Below are 17,317 nucleotides of genomic sequence, written 5' to 3'. Positions count from 1 at the left end.
TTAACGGGACATTTCTTATAACTTAAAATATTAGACCTAGCAATAACATTAGTTCATACATTGCAATGTTTTTACTTCATTTTTTTAACCATTTTTAGGTCTCGCCTGTTGTCGATGCGCATGCGCATCGAGCAAAGCGAGACTATTGCGAGTTATCCACTCTTTATCCACACTGCAAGGAATCGTGGCGATTCCTTGCAGTGCACGATAAATTTAAGGTCAATGCGCATGCGCATTGAGCTTATGCGCATGCGCATTGACCTTAAAAGTCACGGGCGCGTGCACGTCCGTCTTTGTTTACCCCTCCGCCCCCTCCCGCCGTGTCGCATTTCTCCTCCCCCTCCCCTCTCTTCCTTTCGTCTTCCTGCCGTGTCGCACCTCTCCCCTCTCCGCCCCCTCCCCTGCCCGCCCCCTCCCGCCGTGTCGCATTTCTCCTCCCCCTCCCCTCTCTTCCTTGCGTCTTCCGGGCCGTGTCGCACCTCGCCTGCACGTTTTCGGCAAGGAACTTTGTCAGCGCTTGTCTCTTTTTGCCCACTGAAATAACCGTGTTTTATGTTCATCAGGCTACGTATGTGAGCGGAAAGAGCTGCTGGCAAATGGCTGCTGCAACATCAATGTGCCAAGTTCGCAGTTGCACAGCTGCAAGAGCTGCCTGCCAAATGGTTGTTGCAGTGTATATGAGTACTGTGTCTCCTGCTGTCTTCAACCCAATAAGGTTTGTGGGCTCCCGGCTTTTGATTGTTTTTCCCCTTTTCAAGGAGTTAGCTTGAATTAACTTGTGAGCACCTCTGCTCTTTGCCAGCAGGTTAGGTTGGAACAACATCTGAACCGGACATTTGTCATTCAGGTAGGTTAGGACTGGTTATGGCAGACTCTTCAGTAGGTTAAGTTAAAAATGTGTGTTCTTCCGACCAGCCTCAAGAGAAAGTGAGTCTACCATAGTTCTCTTTTGTCATCTAAAGGATTACTTTAGAAACGTGTCTTGCTTTCTTTGTAACCGGCTAACTAGACCTGTGACTCTTTTATATATAAGATCTCACTGCACATAAGGAGAAAATCTCTTTTCTTTAAAATAAGGTTGGTGCAAACCCTTCTGCTGGCAATTATTAGTGTTCAGTTCTCTTCTCTTAATTGTTTTGTTTAAACAAAGTCTGATACAACACAGAGTAACTATTTCTCAATACCGACTAACGAATACTGAAAATTAATTTACGCCCGGGGAAAGTGGTGGCAGACCTCTCCGACTTACGTTTTCTCGATCTCCAGCTCCACTCAAGCTTCTGCTGCTACCTGTACTTCCCAGTAGGATAAACAGACAAAAGTCCGTGCGGTGCTGTCAATGCCGGTTCCGCTTATTGGCAATGACGGCATCCCAGAGCACTGAGCGTTGCCCTTTTGCAAAGAACCCTTTTTTTATCTACTTTATTTTCCATTAAATTCTGAATGGAAACTAGCCTTTTTGGTTCTTATTACCTCACTGTAATATATGCACTTTTTGTGAAGTGCCCCTCTTGTGTGAACATGTAAAGGATAGATTTTGGACTGAGAAGGACCCACATTTTAAAGGACGTTCAGTACCTGGACTGTGAATTTACCTGTAAAAAGCAAACTATAGGTTTTCTTAGAAACTGTTTTATGGTATTTTGTGGTCTTTCTCCAGGCACCAAGAGGCTTAAATTAATATGGCTGGGAGGACAGGTGCTTGCAGGTCGTGGACTAATAACCTTAGATGAGTTCGAGCTCCTCAGAGGGTTCATATTCATTCCTACAGAACAAAGACCTCACTGGTCACTTTCCTAAGACGTGCTTCCATTTCAAATATTTGTAAACCGCAAAGTATGCCACTTACATTTCTTGAAATGATTACTCTCAGGATACACTATTCAGGGCAGATGCTGCATTCATCCAGGATGTGTTTTGCTCAGTTTATTTGTTTGAAGGCTAGGCAAACATATGCGGTCTTGCTTTTTCCCAGTTTTTAAGTAGGAGTTGTCAGTTGTGAATTTCAACAAGTTAGAAGGAGAATGATCCATTCTTCCAGCCATCTCCGCCTACTGACACTGGAGCGCTTCAAAAAGCAGAGCAAAACCTCCAAATACAAGTTAATTTTTTCTTTCTTTTTGTGTTTTTCCACAAAATGCATGAAGCATTGCCGTCTGTTTAGACTGGGTAATATATCCCCCGCCCCCATCATAATCCTAATCAGCCCTTACTGTAAAATTGTACTGGTAACCAGCCCACGTTCAAATTTAGAATGAATTATTGGCAGTCTGGATTGTCTGCCTCTGAGGTGTTCTTCCTTTCACTCTCCCGTTCATGTAAAAGAGGCCTGTCTGGCAACAGTAAACATCCAAATACAGGTGTTAATTGTATAATATTTTGACCTGTGTGTAATTTAAATGTTATATTATTGGCGGTCATATAATCTAATTAAATATCTGAGTACAAAACAGCGGCTATGATTAAGATTCCTAGTTTTCCATATTTTGTCACAAAAAGTGTAAATTCTAAAACTTTTTAAAGCTGAGATGGTAATTCATAGCCTGGCATGCCACGGTTCAATGCTAGAAGTGTTTGCAGTTCTAGCTTTGAATCGGGGTTATTCATCTAGCGGGTTTAGCACAAGGGTTGTGCTTGCCAATGGCACTCTGTTCTGTGTTGGGATTACAAATGTGCAGCAGTTCACCAGTTGTTTCCCACGTCGAGTCTCTTTTCTGCCAGTGATCCATGCAGACTACACAGCCACACCATCAGTCCGATCCAGAACAGAAGGGTGCTCTGGGCTGACCTTGCCTTTACTCACAAGTCTTTAGTCTTCTGTCTTAGCGTGCAAGAGTAGATGGTGAATGTTTGGCCATGCCCTTGTAATCTTCCACTTAGTGTTCCATTTTTGTAATTCTAGAGGTGGAGGTAATCTGTGTGTGCGACAGTAAATCACTGCTAATAATCTTGGTAATATTCCCATACAGCAGTTGCGTATGTAAATCTGTTGTACACCTTTTAGACTTAGTGCCTCAGTGCCATTGGATGAGTTATCTCCTTTTATTAAAATCGAACACAGCTAGATATCAATGTTGTGCAGAAACTTTGCCTCACTCACCCTCACTCACCCTCACTCACCCTCACTCACCCTCACTCACCCTCACTCACTCACCCTCACTCACCCTCACTCACCCTCACCCAACCTCACTCACCCTCACTCACCCTCACTCACCCTCACTCACCCTCACTCACCCTCACTCACCCTCACTCACCCTCACTCACCCTCACTCACCCTCACACAGTGCAATAGGTCTCGCAGGATTTTTAGTTAAAGCTTTTACATTTGCTTATTGCTTTTTTGATTTGTAATTCTTTTGCATTGCCTACAAAAAAATAAAATGCAAAAGATTTACAACAAAAAACCTATAAACAATTCTAAAAGCACTAACTCTAATGCTGCGAGACCTATTGCATTTCTAATGCTTGTTTATTTTAGGTCTGGCTTGACAGCACAGCTGTCGCCAGACTGTTGTGATCAACCTATAAAGAGCCCTCAGGGGTACCACGGAGACGGGCTTTGGTTCCGCCTACATGTCGGTGCACAGGAGTGCATATTTTGATTGGACAGAAAGTGTGTGCTTCCACAGAAACTCTGCTTTGCCTCCGAGCAGCTGTTATTATTGTGGGTATTTGTCCAGCTGCCTGAGGCAGCAGCAGTCCGCCTGCCTGGGGAAGGCTCACTAGCACTCATAGTGTGGCAGATCATTTACTGTGTTTGTTTTTATCTGACAGCAGCACGGATGGGGGGAGGGCAGGCATGAGGAATGTGCAGGTATGTGGGGAGAGCATTATGGGATGCCCATGGTACACTAATCTACAAGCATTTTTAGGACTGCCTTGACAGTGCACACCTTATGTGGTAAACAAAGAGCTTTTATATGACTACTTTGAGACTTAGGCTCCCCCCACATATGGGCTCCCTGGAGTACAGGATGTGATAGGACAGACATTCCACTGACACAGATGCTTGAATGGCCCTTTTTGGCTTGTGGCAAAGCTTACACTTGATGGAGCAGGGCTGAGTTGGCTATAGTGGCCAGCAAACAATCAAGGCTCAAGGCTGATCTGTTTATTATACCATTTTATGATAAAGGCAATAAACCTGACATATTTATTGTGAAAAGCATAAACTAGCATGAATCCATGGATGGTGGATTGCTATCACTCAGTATGAAAGCCTATCGAAAACGATCGCGTTCCATGGAGTCTCACGGATTACTGTCGGAGGCGAGAGCTTTGGGGTGGGCTCCCCGTGACATAAAGCGGACTCAGAAGGTTTGCTCGGTGAGAATCCTTGTTAGGCCCTCTTAGGAGATAGTATTTTGCTCAGACAACTCTCATTTTCTATACGCTTGTCATTTTCTGACTGTGTGCCTCATGGCTGCCATGTAGAAATGCTTACTCTCAAAACACCAGGTCCAAGTTGGTCATATTGACAAGCCATAGGGCTGATCAGTAAGCTCGTAAAAGTAATATTCAATTCCATGAGTTTGATATGTTTCTTATTAAAAGTTATGACAAAGGCAGTGGGTCTCGCTCACTTAACACCAGCAGGCTTTTAACAAGGGGTTGTTTTCACATTGTGTTACAGGCGATAGACAGGTGTTATTCCTTGTGTAATCTGACAGATTACCCTGGTAGACAAGGGTTTTGAGGTTGGCTACCCACTCTGACAAACCCTAGAGGTTTTTACTGTGATGATTCTTGTTAGGCTCCATTGGCAGCGTTGTATATTGTTTTGCGAACTGTAGTTTTGTACATATTGGTAATTTTATATCTGTATGCATGATGGATGGCTGCTAGTTTGTGTGCACTTAAATACCTGTGTGGATTTTGGAGTTAAGTCAATGGTAAAAGCTACAGGCCTAACCTTCACGCTCCTCACCAGCGCACACAAGGCACTCCACAACACCAGACCAACATACCGCAACAGACGACTCAGCTTCTACACCCCCACCCGCCAGCTCCGCTCCACCGACCTCGCCCTCGCCACAGTCCCCCGCTTCCGAAGAGCGACCTCCGGCGGCAGATCGTTCTCCCACCTAGCCGCCAAGACTTGGAACACCCTCCCTAACCACCTACGGCAGACCCAAGACCTGCTGACCTTCAGAAAACTCCTCAAGACCTGGCTTTTCGAGCAGTAGCAGCATTCTCCACCCCAGCGCCTTGAGACCCTCACGGGTGAGTAGTGCGCTTTACAAATGATATGATTGATTGATTGATTGATTGATTAGTTGGTTCACAGTGAAAATGTATGTCAGATTTCTTATGTGTGATCTGTTTATAATGAAAAGTTATAAAAAAAGATGTAGGCCTGACTTTCGTATTGTGAAAAGCATGTGTTGAAGGCAAGAGTAGATTGTTGTTATTAAACTGTGCTAAAGCCTGTAGGCAGGTATTTTGTTACATAGCCTCTCACGGATTACTGTAGTGGGCAAGGGTTTAGGTGTTGATGTCCCACCGATCAAACCTATAAGATAGAAGATTTGCACCAGGGTAATCCTTACTCGGCTCGATAAGGAGAGATTTTATATTGTTTGGACAACTGTAATCTTGTGGGAAAGCGTATGCCCAATACAATATTTCTGAGTTGGTTACGGTAACAAACCAATGATAAAGGTCATAACCCTGATCGTTTATTATGAAACGTTACGAAAAAGGCAACGTTCCTGACATAATAATTGTGAAAACCATATGTTAAAGTCTAATTTAACGGTGGATTGTTATTACTCGGATTTAAAGCGTTCATATTTTTTCTTACATGGAATCTCACATATGTCAGGGTAAGGGTATTGGTATTTGTTACCCACTCTAACAAACCATGCGTATAGAAGGTTTGCAAAGTAAGAATCCTTGTAAAGCCCTTTCCAGAGATAGTATTTTTCTTTGATGAGTGTAATTCTGTATACTTTTTAATTTGATGACTATTAGCCTGATGGTTGCCTTGTGGGAAAGCTTATGCTTAGTACAAGAGGCCTGAGATGGGTATGGTGACGAGCCAATGATCACAGCTATAGGTGTGATGGGTCCACCATTAAAAGGCATTTTGGATGCGAGGAGTCTGATCTGTTTATTATAAAATGTTCCAACAAACGCAGTAGACCTCGTCTACTTACAGTGTAAAACTTATGTTAAAGATCATTGGCCTTCAAGGTGGATTGTTTTTGCACCTTTTTAAAGCCTTCAGTTTGATATTGTTGTACATTTACCTCACAAATTACATTTGTACGGAAGGATTGATTTTGGTGTTGCTTACGGCATTTGACAAACCTAAGGGATAGAAGATTTGCACTGTAATGTAGTGAAGTAGTGTGGCTCACTGGTTAGAGGCGGCAGACCCGAGAGCAGAGGACGGCCCGGGACCAGGGTTCAATTCCCGGCGCGGCAGGTTTCTGGACCAGGGTCAGCGGACTCGATAATTCTCTCGCCTCGGTGCCCACTCTGATCAGCGATCACACTCGGCAACTCTGGGCATTAGCTTGCCTCATCTTCGCTAACGGCCCCACCAGACCGCCGGGGATGCCTGGTCTCACCCTGGAGATACCCATTAAGGGACCATCTCTGAGGGAAGCCAGGAAGGGTTTCGCAGCGGTCGAAGCGCCTTGGGACCCTCCGGGTAAGTAGTGCGCTATATAAATGCCCATACACACATGTAATAATTTGTTCCAGAATCTCTTAAGAAGACATGAGTATGTGCCAGGACCTTTTAATTAAAGGATCATTAAATAATACACACATCCATTTATATATAAATATATACCCATATAGAAACATAGAGGGCCATTGGGTCAGCCCTCTTCTGCCAATAGTCTATCTGAGTTTCGTTTACACTCTGCTTCGATCCAGGACAGCGTACTGCATGGAGTAACGATTCCGTCCATATCAGTCATCAGCTCCCTTGCCCTGTGAATGATGGCATTTTCAATAAATCAATCAGAGTGTTTATAGAGCGCGCTACTCACCCAAGGGGTCTGCATCCTGCTGCTGAGTCTTGCCACTCCTTTCCAAGCAGTATAAAGTGCCATAGAGGGGTGGAAGCAACAGCCAAAGTGCTAGCTCACTGTCGCGGGACGGTAACTGCTCCTGCCAATCTAGAGCCCTGGGGTGGGTGCAGAAGCAACACAGGTTGTTTCTGGCCCATAGTATGGGCGAACCGTGTAACTGAGCCCCATTTCTGTGCGTAGTATTATGCTTTGCTGTGCTATGAAAGTACTTCTCTTTTTCTAGACAGGTACTGGAATGGAGAATATATGACTGCGTCTGTTGGTTGACTGTTGAAATCTGAGTCTTGTCCTCCACACTAGCTCCCTGAGAAGCTGTGACTGCTCGCCCTTGCTACCCTCAGAGTCAAGCGCGGAAAGGTCATAGCTGGTCCACTTTGCGGACCCATAATAGGATGGACCCCTGGGCATCAGATACAAACAACCCCAGCCCCCAAGGGTGTGGCCCAGTACCCATGGGTGTGGCCCAGTACCCCGTCTGCAGTGCGGTGCCCGAATGTGGTATACCACCCATCCTCTATTCAAAATTAACCCTGGGCGAAGCACTACGCTACACTCGCGGAGTTTGCCAAGTTTGCACAACTTCGCACTACGCGAACTGCACGTAGCACAATGCGAACACGCGTAGTGCAGTGTAGCGTAGTGCAGCAGTAATTTTTTGCTTGTTTGCGGTCCTCAACGTCATGTTCGCGACCGCGAGCAAACAAAATGACATCCCGGCGAGATTTTTAACGCGGGGAGGTCAGGTTTCTCATTGTGAGTGTTTGCGCATGCTCGCGACCGCTCTCAATGAGAAACTACCGGTACGCGTTGAGAAAGTTGCCGCTCGAATAATAATTGACTCGAGCAGCAGAAAACTACAGCTCGCACTGTGCAAGATGCAGTTTTCAATGATTGCACAGTGCCGGATGCTTGTCCGCACTGTGCAATCATTGAAAACGCATCTTGCACAGTGCGAACATGCTACTACGCAGCTCGCGTAGTGCTACGTGAAGTTCCTGTAGTGTGAAGTGCACTTCGCGTAGCTTCGCGTAGTGCTGCTTCGCGAACTACGCCCACCCCTTTATACGTTGCTGTGGTATAATCAATGCTGGAGTCAGATTTGCTGAGTGATACGTTTATTTCATACAAAGTACCACCCCCAGCAGGTAGGCACGACAGCAGCGGCAGCCGCTGGGTCATGGGTGGAGTGATGGTTCTAACCGTCCTTAGCAGAATCCTGACTTCACACCAGTGTCCAACGAGCTGTGTCGCGAGCCGCAAGCGGTGTCGCGAGCCGCAAGCGTGTCGTGAGCGGGGAGTGAAGTCCAGGATACTGCAGTTACGAAAACTAACAGCTGCTTTGGGACTAAAGATCAGCGACTGAGAGTCATACTTCATTGATATCTAGTGGCTTCCAGATTTGTTAAATGCTTGTTCAAGTTTTGCTGGAATTATTGTCAATAAGGAACAGTAGACAAAATATGATGTATGCAAGAAGGAAACAAGCAAAGTTCAGAATTTTCAATCTAACAACATGTTCTAACTACAGCTCAGCCTATTTCGTATGAAATGGTCAGTATCAGGTTGTAGAAAAGAATTATTTCTAGATAACAAGAACCACAGGAAGCTTTAAGGAGTGAAAGAAAGAAAATCTTAAATATGACCCAAAAATCGTTGCTAATTCACAACATTCCATGTTTCTTCTCCTGTTTTGTATGAGAGGTCGACCACTTCCAAAGCATTAGTCGGCCCATTACAGAGAAAGTGCGGATGAATCCCTCGCTGAAAGTGTTTGACATAAGCATCTAAAGCAGAGTAAGTTGTTCAGAGAGTTTGAGGCTGGACCAAGATTAACTCCCTGAAGCAGTCAGGACAAAACTTTAGGACCTTTCATTACGATGCTAATGGAGGCGGATTAACAATCTTCATTCCAGTTCTGAAAGCGCTTCTTCCTTACTTATCTTGCCAAGGAAGAGTAACTTGCGCTAGGGCTTCGCTCAGGTACTAGGGTGCATATTTATGAGCGCCTTGCGTCACGTTTGCGACACACAAAGGCAAGGCTTTGAGTCAGATTAATGAAAGCACGCACAGCCACCTCGCGTGGCCGTGAGTGGCCTCAGAAATCTTGAGTAAGACAACGCAGCACAAATCTCTGCGCCACCTTACTCTGCGCCCAGGAGGCGTTCCATGGGCGCTGCGGTGAGTGGTACCGCATAACTCCCATGAGTTTGACCCATTCTCATTTTACAAGGACTATAAACCTGGGAATGCATCTAAATCTACACCTCCCCAGGGCAGACGCAACGAGGGGAACTATGTTTATTTCTCCTCTTTTGATATGTGCTGCGTTCTGCCGCACACATGGAAGGAGGAAACACCTCTATGGATTTGCACAAAAACAATTCTGCCTACAACACAGGCACCCTTACCCTAATATGCAAGGGTGCCTGCATGTGCAAGGATGTCTGCTTTGGCGCTAGGCTGCTGAAACTGCGCCAATGCTGGGGGAAGGGACAGGAATGCCCCATATTAGATAAATATGGTGCGTTCTTGCCCTTTCACTTTGATGTACGGCAGTGGAGCAAGCTGACCTGCTGCGCTGGCCTTCGCCAAAACCCCATTAATGAGGCCCTAAAAATCTAGACATGTGGCAAGACAATTTTCTAAAGAAATGCACCAGAATGATTCCCCCTAATTAAGGGCTGTAATCCTGAGTGAGGGATTGGAGATCCCATCTATAGCATGGCTGATGATTTTGTTTATAGTTCCCATTCCAGCAGGGGGTTATTGCACAAACATTTAAACTTTAACTGTCACTTTACATGCCAGATGTCTCTGACACCTGCCACTCACAGGTACAGATCACACCTACACACGTTGGATTCTTACCTCGCCACGTTTCGATTTTGTGTTCCTCAATCTCGTAGATTTGGACCTGTGAAATTGAAAGAAATTGAGATTTGTGACACGAAAAAACGATTAACCCTTAAAATGCCTGGTATACCAAGAGTGACGTCACACAAAATCTCACACTGAAAGACATCAGCCCAGTACCCCACCATTAGCATCCAAAGGCTGGAGAATGGTCAACGAGTGGACTAAAATGAAAATACATCTTTAAAAAAAGCTTAACGCCCTGTTTACTTCTTGTTACTGCTGCTGCCTTATCACTTCTGGTGTCAGGGTTACCAAGTGTCAGGGTAAGGTTAGCAGTTGCTACCCACAGTTGGCACCCAAGTTCCTATGGGACCTACAGCCACAGCTGTTTGCATCTGTGCAAAATGCATATGTTAATATATTATATTTCTACTGTATTTATATAGCTCTTACGACACCTGGAGAGGCATTCAAGCACTTTTTCGGTGAATAGAAAGCTATTCCGGAACTCAAAAGGATCAGTTTAGTTAATTTTTTGTTTATTCTTCTTGTGCATTAGTTGTGTTATGTTTGTGCTCTTGATTTCTTCTGTTTAGTAGAGTTTGGAATAGGGATAGAATGCTAGGAGTCGATTTGAAAAGGTGAAGTAGTAATATTATTTTTGTAAGTAGTGGTTGTGTGAAATTTGTTCTGTCATCTTCGTGGTTTTGCGCTTACAGCGGATATTACTCCAGTGTTCACATATCCAAATGTTTATTTTGTGGCTTGTCATCCCTACATAACGCAGTCCGCAGGGACAGGTGATGAGGTAGGTGACATTGCATGAGTTGCAATTAGTGTGTTTCCTGATCTGCCATGTACTGCCAGACTCTAAGTTTAGAGGATTTTGTTGGTTTGGTAAGGTGGCAAACGCTGCAGTTTCCACACATTGTATGTTATTTTATCTTACAGATTTCAACCAGTAGGTGGGTCCGTAATGTATGTATGTATGTAGGCATACTTATATAGCGCGTCTGTCACCCAAAGGGCATCCTGGCGCTTTGACCACAGAGCATTCCTACCAATGTCAATTACACTGCCTTCGGAAAAAGGTAGGTTTTAAGGTCCTTTCTAAAAGATGTGAGATCCTGTTTGCACTTTAGGGCCAGAGGTAGAGAGTTCCAAAGCTTGGCGGCCGTAAAGCTGAAAGCGCGGCCGCCCATCCTCACCCGTTTTATCTTAGGAACAGTCACCAAGAAGGCCGAGGAGGATCTCAGAAGTCTAGCAGCAGAGTACCAAGAAAAAAGACCTTGCAGTACCACTGGACCCAGCCCATGCAAGGCTCTAAAGACCAAGCAAGCTGATTTAAAACAGATCCGTTTTTGCACCGGAAGCCAGTGCAGGTCTGAAAGTGCGAGAGAGGAAGAAGCAGACCATGGACGCGAAAGTGCCAGTTTAGCTGCCATGTTTTGTACCCGCTGTAGCTCCATAATTAGAGTGCCGGGGGCTCCTAGAAGCAGTGCGTTGCAGTAGTCTAACCTACTGAGGATGATACTCCGCACTGCTTCCGTCCTCGCTGAATGAGGAAGTAATGGCAGAATCTTCCGCAACATACGTAACAGCAGCATACAGGTCGCCGTGGTTTTGTTAACGAAGGCGTCCAGCTGGAGACTAGGCCCGAGCAGGACACCTAGGTTGCGGACTGAGTCTGCCGCTGCGATAGTGCCTAAGGTAGAAGAAGGCCAAAGTCCCTCAGGTAGAGGGCGAGGCGTACGATCTACCGAGCAGTAGAGAACTTCAGTTTTTGCCCCGTTACACTGTAACGAGTTCTGACGCAACCAATCCGCAGCTGCTGACATGCATTGGTGGAAGGATTCCAGGGAGACCGCCTCCCTGCCCTCGATGGAAAAAATAAGCTGAGTGTCATCGGCATAATTGATGACAGACATGCCGAATGACTTAATCAAACTTATTAGAGGGCGAAGGTATAAGTTGAAAAGAATTGAAAGAATTGGGCTAATTGCAGAGCCCTGCGGCACTCCCTGTTTTACCTCTCTCACCGCCGACCGAAACGGCGGTAAAGCCACAGATTGTCGCCTGTTACAGAGGTATGATGCCAGCCAGCCCAAGGCTGAGCCAGCTACCCCGGACTCCCGGAGCCTGCTTAGTAGAACCGCATGGTCCACCGTGTCGAACGCGGCCGACATGTCAAGCAGCACCAGAAACGCTGCTCCTCCCATGTCGACACGCGAACGCAGGTCGTCCAAAACGGCCACCAAAGCAGACTCCGTACCGTGGGCCGGCCTGAACCCAAATTGGGCCACGTCCAAAAGGTCGTTGGATTCAAGATAGCTGGACAGGACTCTAGTGACCAATTTCTCTAAGATTTTTATTGAGAAAGGCAGGAGTGAAATAGGCCTATAATTGGTCGGACATAAAGGGTCCAAGGTGGCTTTTTTTAGCAGTGGGGTAATTACTGCCAGTTTCCAGCTATCCGGGACCGTGATCAATGACTGGCAACAGATGGAATGGAGCGGAGGGAAGAGTTCTGCCTGGAGCGCCTTCCAAAACTTATGCGGCAAGGGGTCTAGTGGGGAGCCGGATGACACACCATTCGCCAGCAGACAGAAATCCTCCAGGGAGGGAATAGGAAAGCAGGTCAGCCGAGGCTGTACTGCTTCCTCCATAATCACCTCCCGAGCTACTCCGCTAACTAGTTCCAATGAGCGCAAATCAGGATGGCTAGATGAATCAGGGACCGAAAGTCCCGCCAGGATGGTATTAATTTTTTCCTCAAAAGCCAGGGCTAATGAGTCGCATAGTTCCTGCGAGGCCGGAATGGCGGATGTACCACAGGCTGAGTTGGAAAGATTTTTAACCAACTTAAACAAGGTTTGTGACTTGTTCCTAGCTTTGGCCAATGTGGCCTCGAGAAGCTTAGCTTTAGCCAGCCTAATCTGAGTTTTATACTCCTGGAGGGTTTTTTTATAGACCAGTCTATCTGTTTCAGAGTAGTGTCTTCTCCAAACCCGCTCCGCCTGCTTGCAACGAAGTCTCTGCTGAAGAAGGTCACTAGAAAACCAAGAAGTGACTTTCTGCGGTTTGTCTTTCACCTTACGCATTGGAATCACCCTATCAATTGATTAAAGGAGCTGATGGCAGAGGTTGAATAACTCTCCTCCACATTCTGACCCAGTGAAAAGAACCCTGGGCAGTAATGTGGGTATAGTAGATCCCGTAAGTAGCCGAGCCCATTGCCTCCTGAATTTAGGCTTGGCCGGGACGCTATTACTCAGCGATCCAGCCGGTAACAGAATGGAAAAGTGGATCAAAGCATGATCTGTCCAGCATTGGCCCGCGACCTCCTTAATCGAGACCAACGGCTCCGCTGCAAAGATCATATCCAGGACATGGCCCTTAACATGAGTCGGGACGGACACAAGCTGTGTAAGATGCAAATTATTGCAGGCTTGGTACAGATCACGATATGCAAGATCATGAGGACCACTGGGCCAAAGATTGAAATCACCCAGGATTAAAAATCTAGCATGGGTGTTGGATAGATCATAAACTAGATTTATCAGATCTTGTACAGATGATATCGCACTGGTGGGAGGGCGATAACACAGTAACCCCGCGACCAGTGTTCCACTCAAATTTTATAAGGAGAAGCCCATAAGCTCGAAGCCCTTAACTGGTTTGACTTCGAGCTGAGTGAGCGAGAGAGAATCCCTAAAGATAAAACCCACTCCGCCGCCTCTCCCATTAGGTCGTGGGATATGCCTGATCGAGTACCCTGGCGGGCATGCCCATTCCAACTCTACATTACTCTCCGCCCTGGTCCAAGTTTCAGTGAGAAACATGATATCGAGCTGCAGTGAATCAATTAGGAGAGCCGTCTCTGCATGATGTTTGCAGAGGGAGCGGACATTCAGAAGACCGCAGTTAACGCTCACCAGGGGGGCCGGTAGAGGGGCAGAACAGTCATCCGCGCTGGGGAGTTGGTTTATCAAACAAAGTTCTTCCTTGGAGTAAGTCAGGCGTGCTGGAGCAGCGCTTCTAGCGCTAAGCGCGACCGAAGCGCGAACGGGCGCAAACGGGCTTACCGCTGGCGCACCTCCGGTGCCCCGCCGGCGAGCCCCCTGCGCGCCCACGCTGCGCGCTTGCCTAGACATCTCTTTTTATGGTATCCCGCGCGGGAGTCCTGGGAGTAAAAGCGCTGGACCCACTACAAGATGGCGCCTAAAGTCGGCCCAACGAAAACACCCCCACCTAAGATGGCGGCCAAAGTCACACACAGATGAAGCCCTAGCACTACCTAAGCCCCGCAAATGCGGGTGAAGATGCCGATTATGGTGCAAGTAAGTCCCTACTTACGAACCCCCTGAGTGCCCCACAAATATAGCCACACACGCCCACAGATAAAAGCGCGAAGTGCAAAAGACGAAAACAGCAATTTAAAAAGGCAGGTTGCAGCGCTGAAGAGCACACGCGTAGTAAATGCAAATGGTCGTAAGTACGGCTATACCACTTCATACGCAGCACACCTTAGTGTGTGTGCTGATATTTCACTCACGTGGCTACCTACACTTTTGTAGCCACTTCACTGTTTCTCACGTCTGTTTTGGTCCTGAAGAAAGCCTTACGATTATCGAAAAGGCTGAAACATGTCGACTTACATATCGAAGACCCATTTTTATCTTCACTATACCTCCGTTTTTTATTTTAATCGTGTCCTAGGACCCTACAATAAAGTTTTTCCATTTATTTATTTATTTATTTAGTAGTTTGTAGAGCGCTCAGCTACCTCCAACGGAGGTGTCCCGGCGCTGAAGACATTATCTCGAAAGGGTCAGAGGGATGTGGAAGGGAGAGGGTAGATTAGATCAGGGAAAAAAGCCAGGTCTTGAGTTTTTTCCGGAATAGAGGCTCTGACGTCAGAAATCTTAGCCCTAAGGGCAACTGGTTCCACAGTTTGGATGTGGCCACTGCAAAGGCCCTTCCTCCCGTGCGTGCCAGGCGGAAACGGGGGCAGATCATAAGGCGGAGATGGTTGGATCTGAGGCTTCGTGGTGCTTGTGAGAACTTCATTCTGTGACGCAGGTAGGTAGGGCCTCGATCATTAAGAGCTCTAAAAGCCAGGGTAAAGGCTTTAAATTGAATGTGCAGTCTCACTGGGAGCCAATGAAGTTTGATCAGATGGGGTGAAATGGAGTGGCGGTAGGGGATGTTGCAAATCAGCCTGGCCGCTGCGTTCTGGACTCTCTGTAGTTGGTTTATGAGGTATGCCGGGGCACCTGCATACAGATTATTTGCGTAGTCCAGATGAGCGGTAATGAGAGCATGGACTACTGTCTTACGAGAGTCTAGCGGCAGGTAGGGGATGATTTTTTTTATCATGCGGAGCTTCCCAAAGCAAGACGAGGTGACTTTATTAATTTGAGTCTTACAGGAGAGGGTAGTGTCAAATTGGAAGCCTAGGTTACGGGCAGCTTGGACTGGTTCCAGGGGAGGGTTGAGTTCAGTCGGCCACCAGAGGATGGAAGGTGTGGGGGATTTCTGATTGAAAAATAGAACTTCAGTCTTATCTGTATTAAGCTTATTAGCAGACATCCAGGAGGCGATATTCAGCGTGCAGTGGCGAAAGTTGTGGAATGATTTTTCGGAGTGGTCTTTGAAGGAGAACACTAGTTGGGTGTCGTCAGCGTAAAAGGTTACTTTGACGCCCCAGAATTCAACCACTTTTGCCAGTGGTTTTAGATACACATTGAATAAGAGCGGACTGAGGGCAGAACCTTGCGGAACTTCCCAAATCAATGGTTTCTTGGAGGAAAGAAAGGAGCCCAGCATCACCTGTTGGAATCTGTTCGTAAGGAAAGATTGAACCCAAGTGAGGGGAGATCCACTGACACCTACCTCTTGCAGGCGAGCAAGTAGTTTGTCATGGGAGATGGTGTCAAATGCTGCGGATAGGTCGAGGAGGACCAACATGGCCTCCTCTCCCCTATCCGTGCATTCTCGAATCGACTCAGATACCTCAAGCAGAGCCGACTCAGTACTGTAGTCCGGTCTGAATCCTGATTGGGAATCATGGAATAATGAGTTTGATTCTAGGTAGTTGGACAGTTGCTCTTGTACCGCTTTCTCGAGCACCTTAGCGGGCTTGGGTAGGAGTGAGATTGGTCGGTAATTGCTTAGGCAGGTAGGATCAATGCCAGCTTTTCTTTGGATTGGAATCAGGAATTCCTTAGAGAAATTTTTAACCTCACCACCCTTTGAGCACACACCTTACTGACTAAAACAACAAAACCCGCTCCATGGTAACTCAGGTTTCGAAGCACAGCTGGATTGCATTCGGCAGTCCAGCTGGGAACCCAATGATGAAGCATGGTAAGGGTTCTTCTTACAAATACATTGGATGTTTGTACTCTGTTACATTACACTGAGTCAATAAACTTGTAAGACTCACCAGTGGGTTTGTCCACGTTCTTTCTGTTGTTTTTTATAAAACAGGCTTTTGAAAACAACCCGTCAGGTGGTTTTAGTACAGATGACATGTAACACAGATGTGCTGTTGTCAGCTTCAGCCCATTAGCCCACAAATATGTGCTACCTGGAATTCACATGACTTAATTCACTAATCATTTCTAAATCCATTTTACTTGGGGGGTTGAAACAGACACGAGATAATGCCAGGTTAAAGTGATTGAAAGCGGGCGCCCGTATTACGGGAACGGCTGTGCTGCTTAAGAAAAAAACACAAGCGGTTTCAGCTGAAGCAGTGCATGTCCGGCCTACAATAAGACACTCGATAAAGTAAATAGTGCCTACAGACTAAATAGCAGGTCCTGTGTAACAACCAAAGTAACGGGGCCAATAGCCATGGGAGGGTACAGATTAAGACAAGGCAGTACTAAGGAGGGACTAACAAGCTTATTAGTGAATCCGAAGGCAGCATTTACGAAAGGCAATGACACAAGCCAATGAAAAATATGGAAGGAGAGTTGGCGCGACTTCTCTCTCATACTCTATTACAGCAGTATCGCATGCACGCTGCCGCTAGGCTTGACCTAAAAAGCCTAAAAAGACCCCTCCTTCTCCAATTAAAATCTCACCAATTATATCCATGGATTAGTTATTAGAGGTGATATCGGCCCCTACACCATACATGGCAGAAACAAATAATAAGCTTCAGTCTTTAGAGGACAAATGGCTAAATAAGTGTATGTGGTAGAAGAAAGCGTGAGTGACATTCAAGATGCACCAGTCAATATACATTTTTTGCAAAAAGAGGTACCCTAACTTAAGAAACAAACTGAGGAACTTGAAATCAAGAACAAGAGAGGTAATGTATGGTCGGCCTAAGGACTCAGATGGAAAGGATCCCATGTCATTTATTCAATTGCTCATTCCAAAAATCGTACATTTGCCGTATA

General features: G+C 46.2%; 1 protein-coding gene across 5 annotated transcripts in view; it reads right to left on the bottom strand.

Annotated features, from left to right (window-relative positions):
- Nucleotides 1-17,317, bottom strand: part of PRKAG3 (protein kinase AMP-activated non-catalytic subunit gamma 3) — a 332,947-nt gene that overhangs the window by 82,745 nt on the left and 232,885 nt on the right. For all 5 annotated transcript variants that reach the window (XM_086954427.1, XM_086954429.1, XM_086954428.1 and 2 more), the window contains one exon: nucleotides 9,915-9,960. In XM_086954427.1, the coding sequence (XP_086810553.1) occupies nucleotides 9,915-9,960 (46 nt within the window). The remainder of the gene's footprint in view (nucleotides 1-9,914; nucleotides 9,961-17,317) is intronic.

This window comes from Lissotriton vulgaris, chromosome 2_1, assembly GCF_964263255.1.
Source record: "Lissotriton vulgaris chromosome 2_1, aLisVul1.2, whole genome shotgun sequence".
Taxonomy (NCBI): Eukaryota; Metazoa; Chordata; class Amphibia; order Caudata; family Salamandridae; genus Lissotriton; species Lissotriton vulgaris.
The sequence above is the reverse complement of the archived record's forward strand: the minus strand, read 5'-3'. Positions and strand labels throughout refer to the sequence as shown.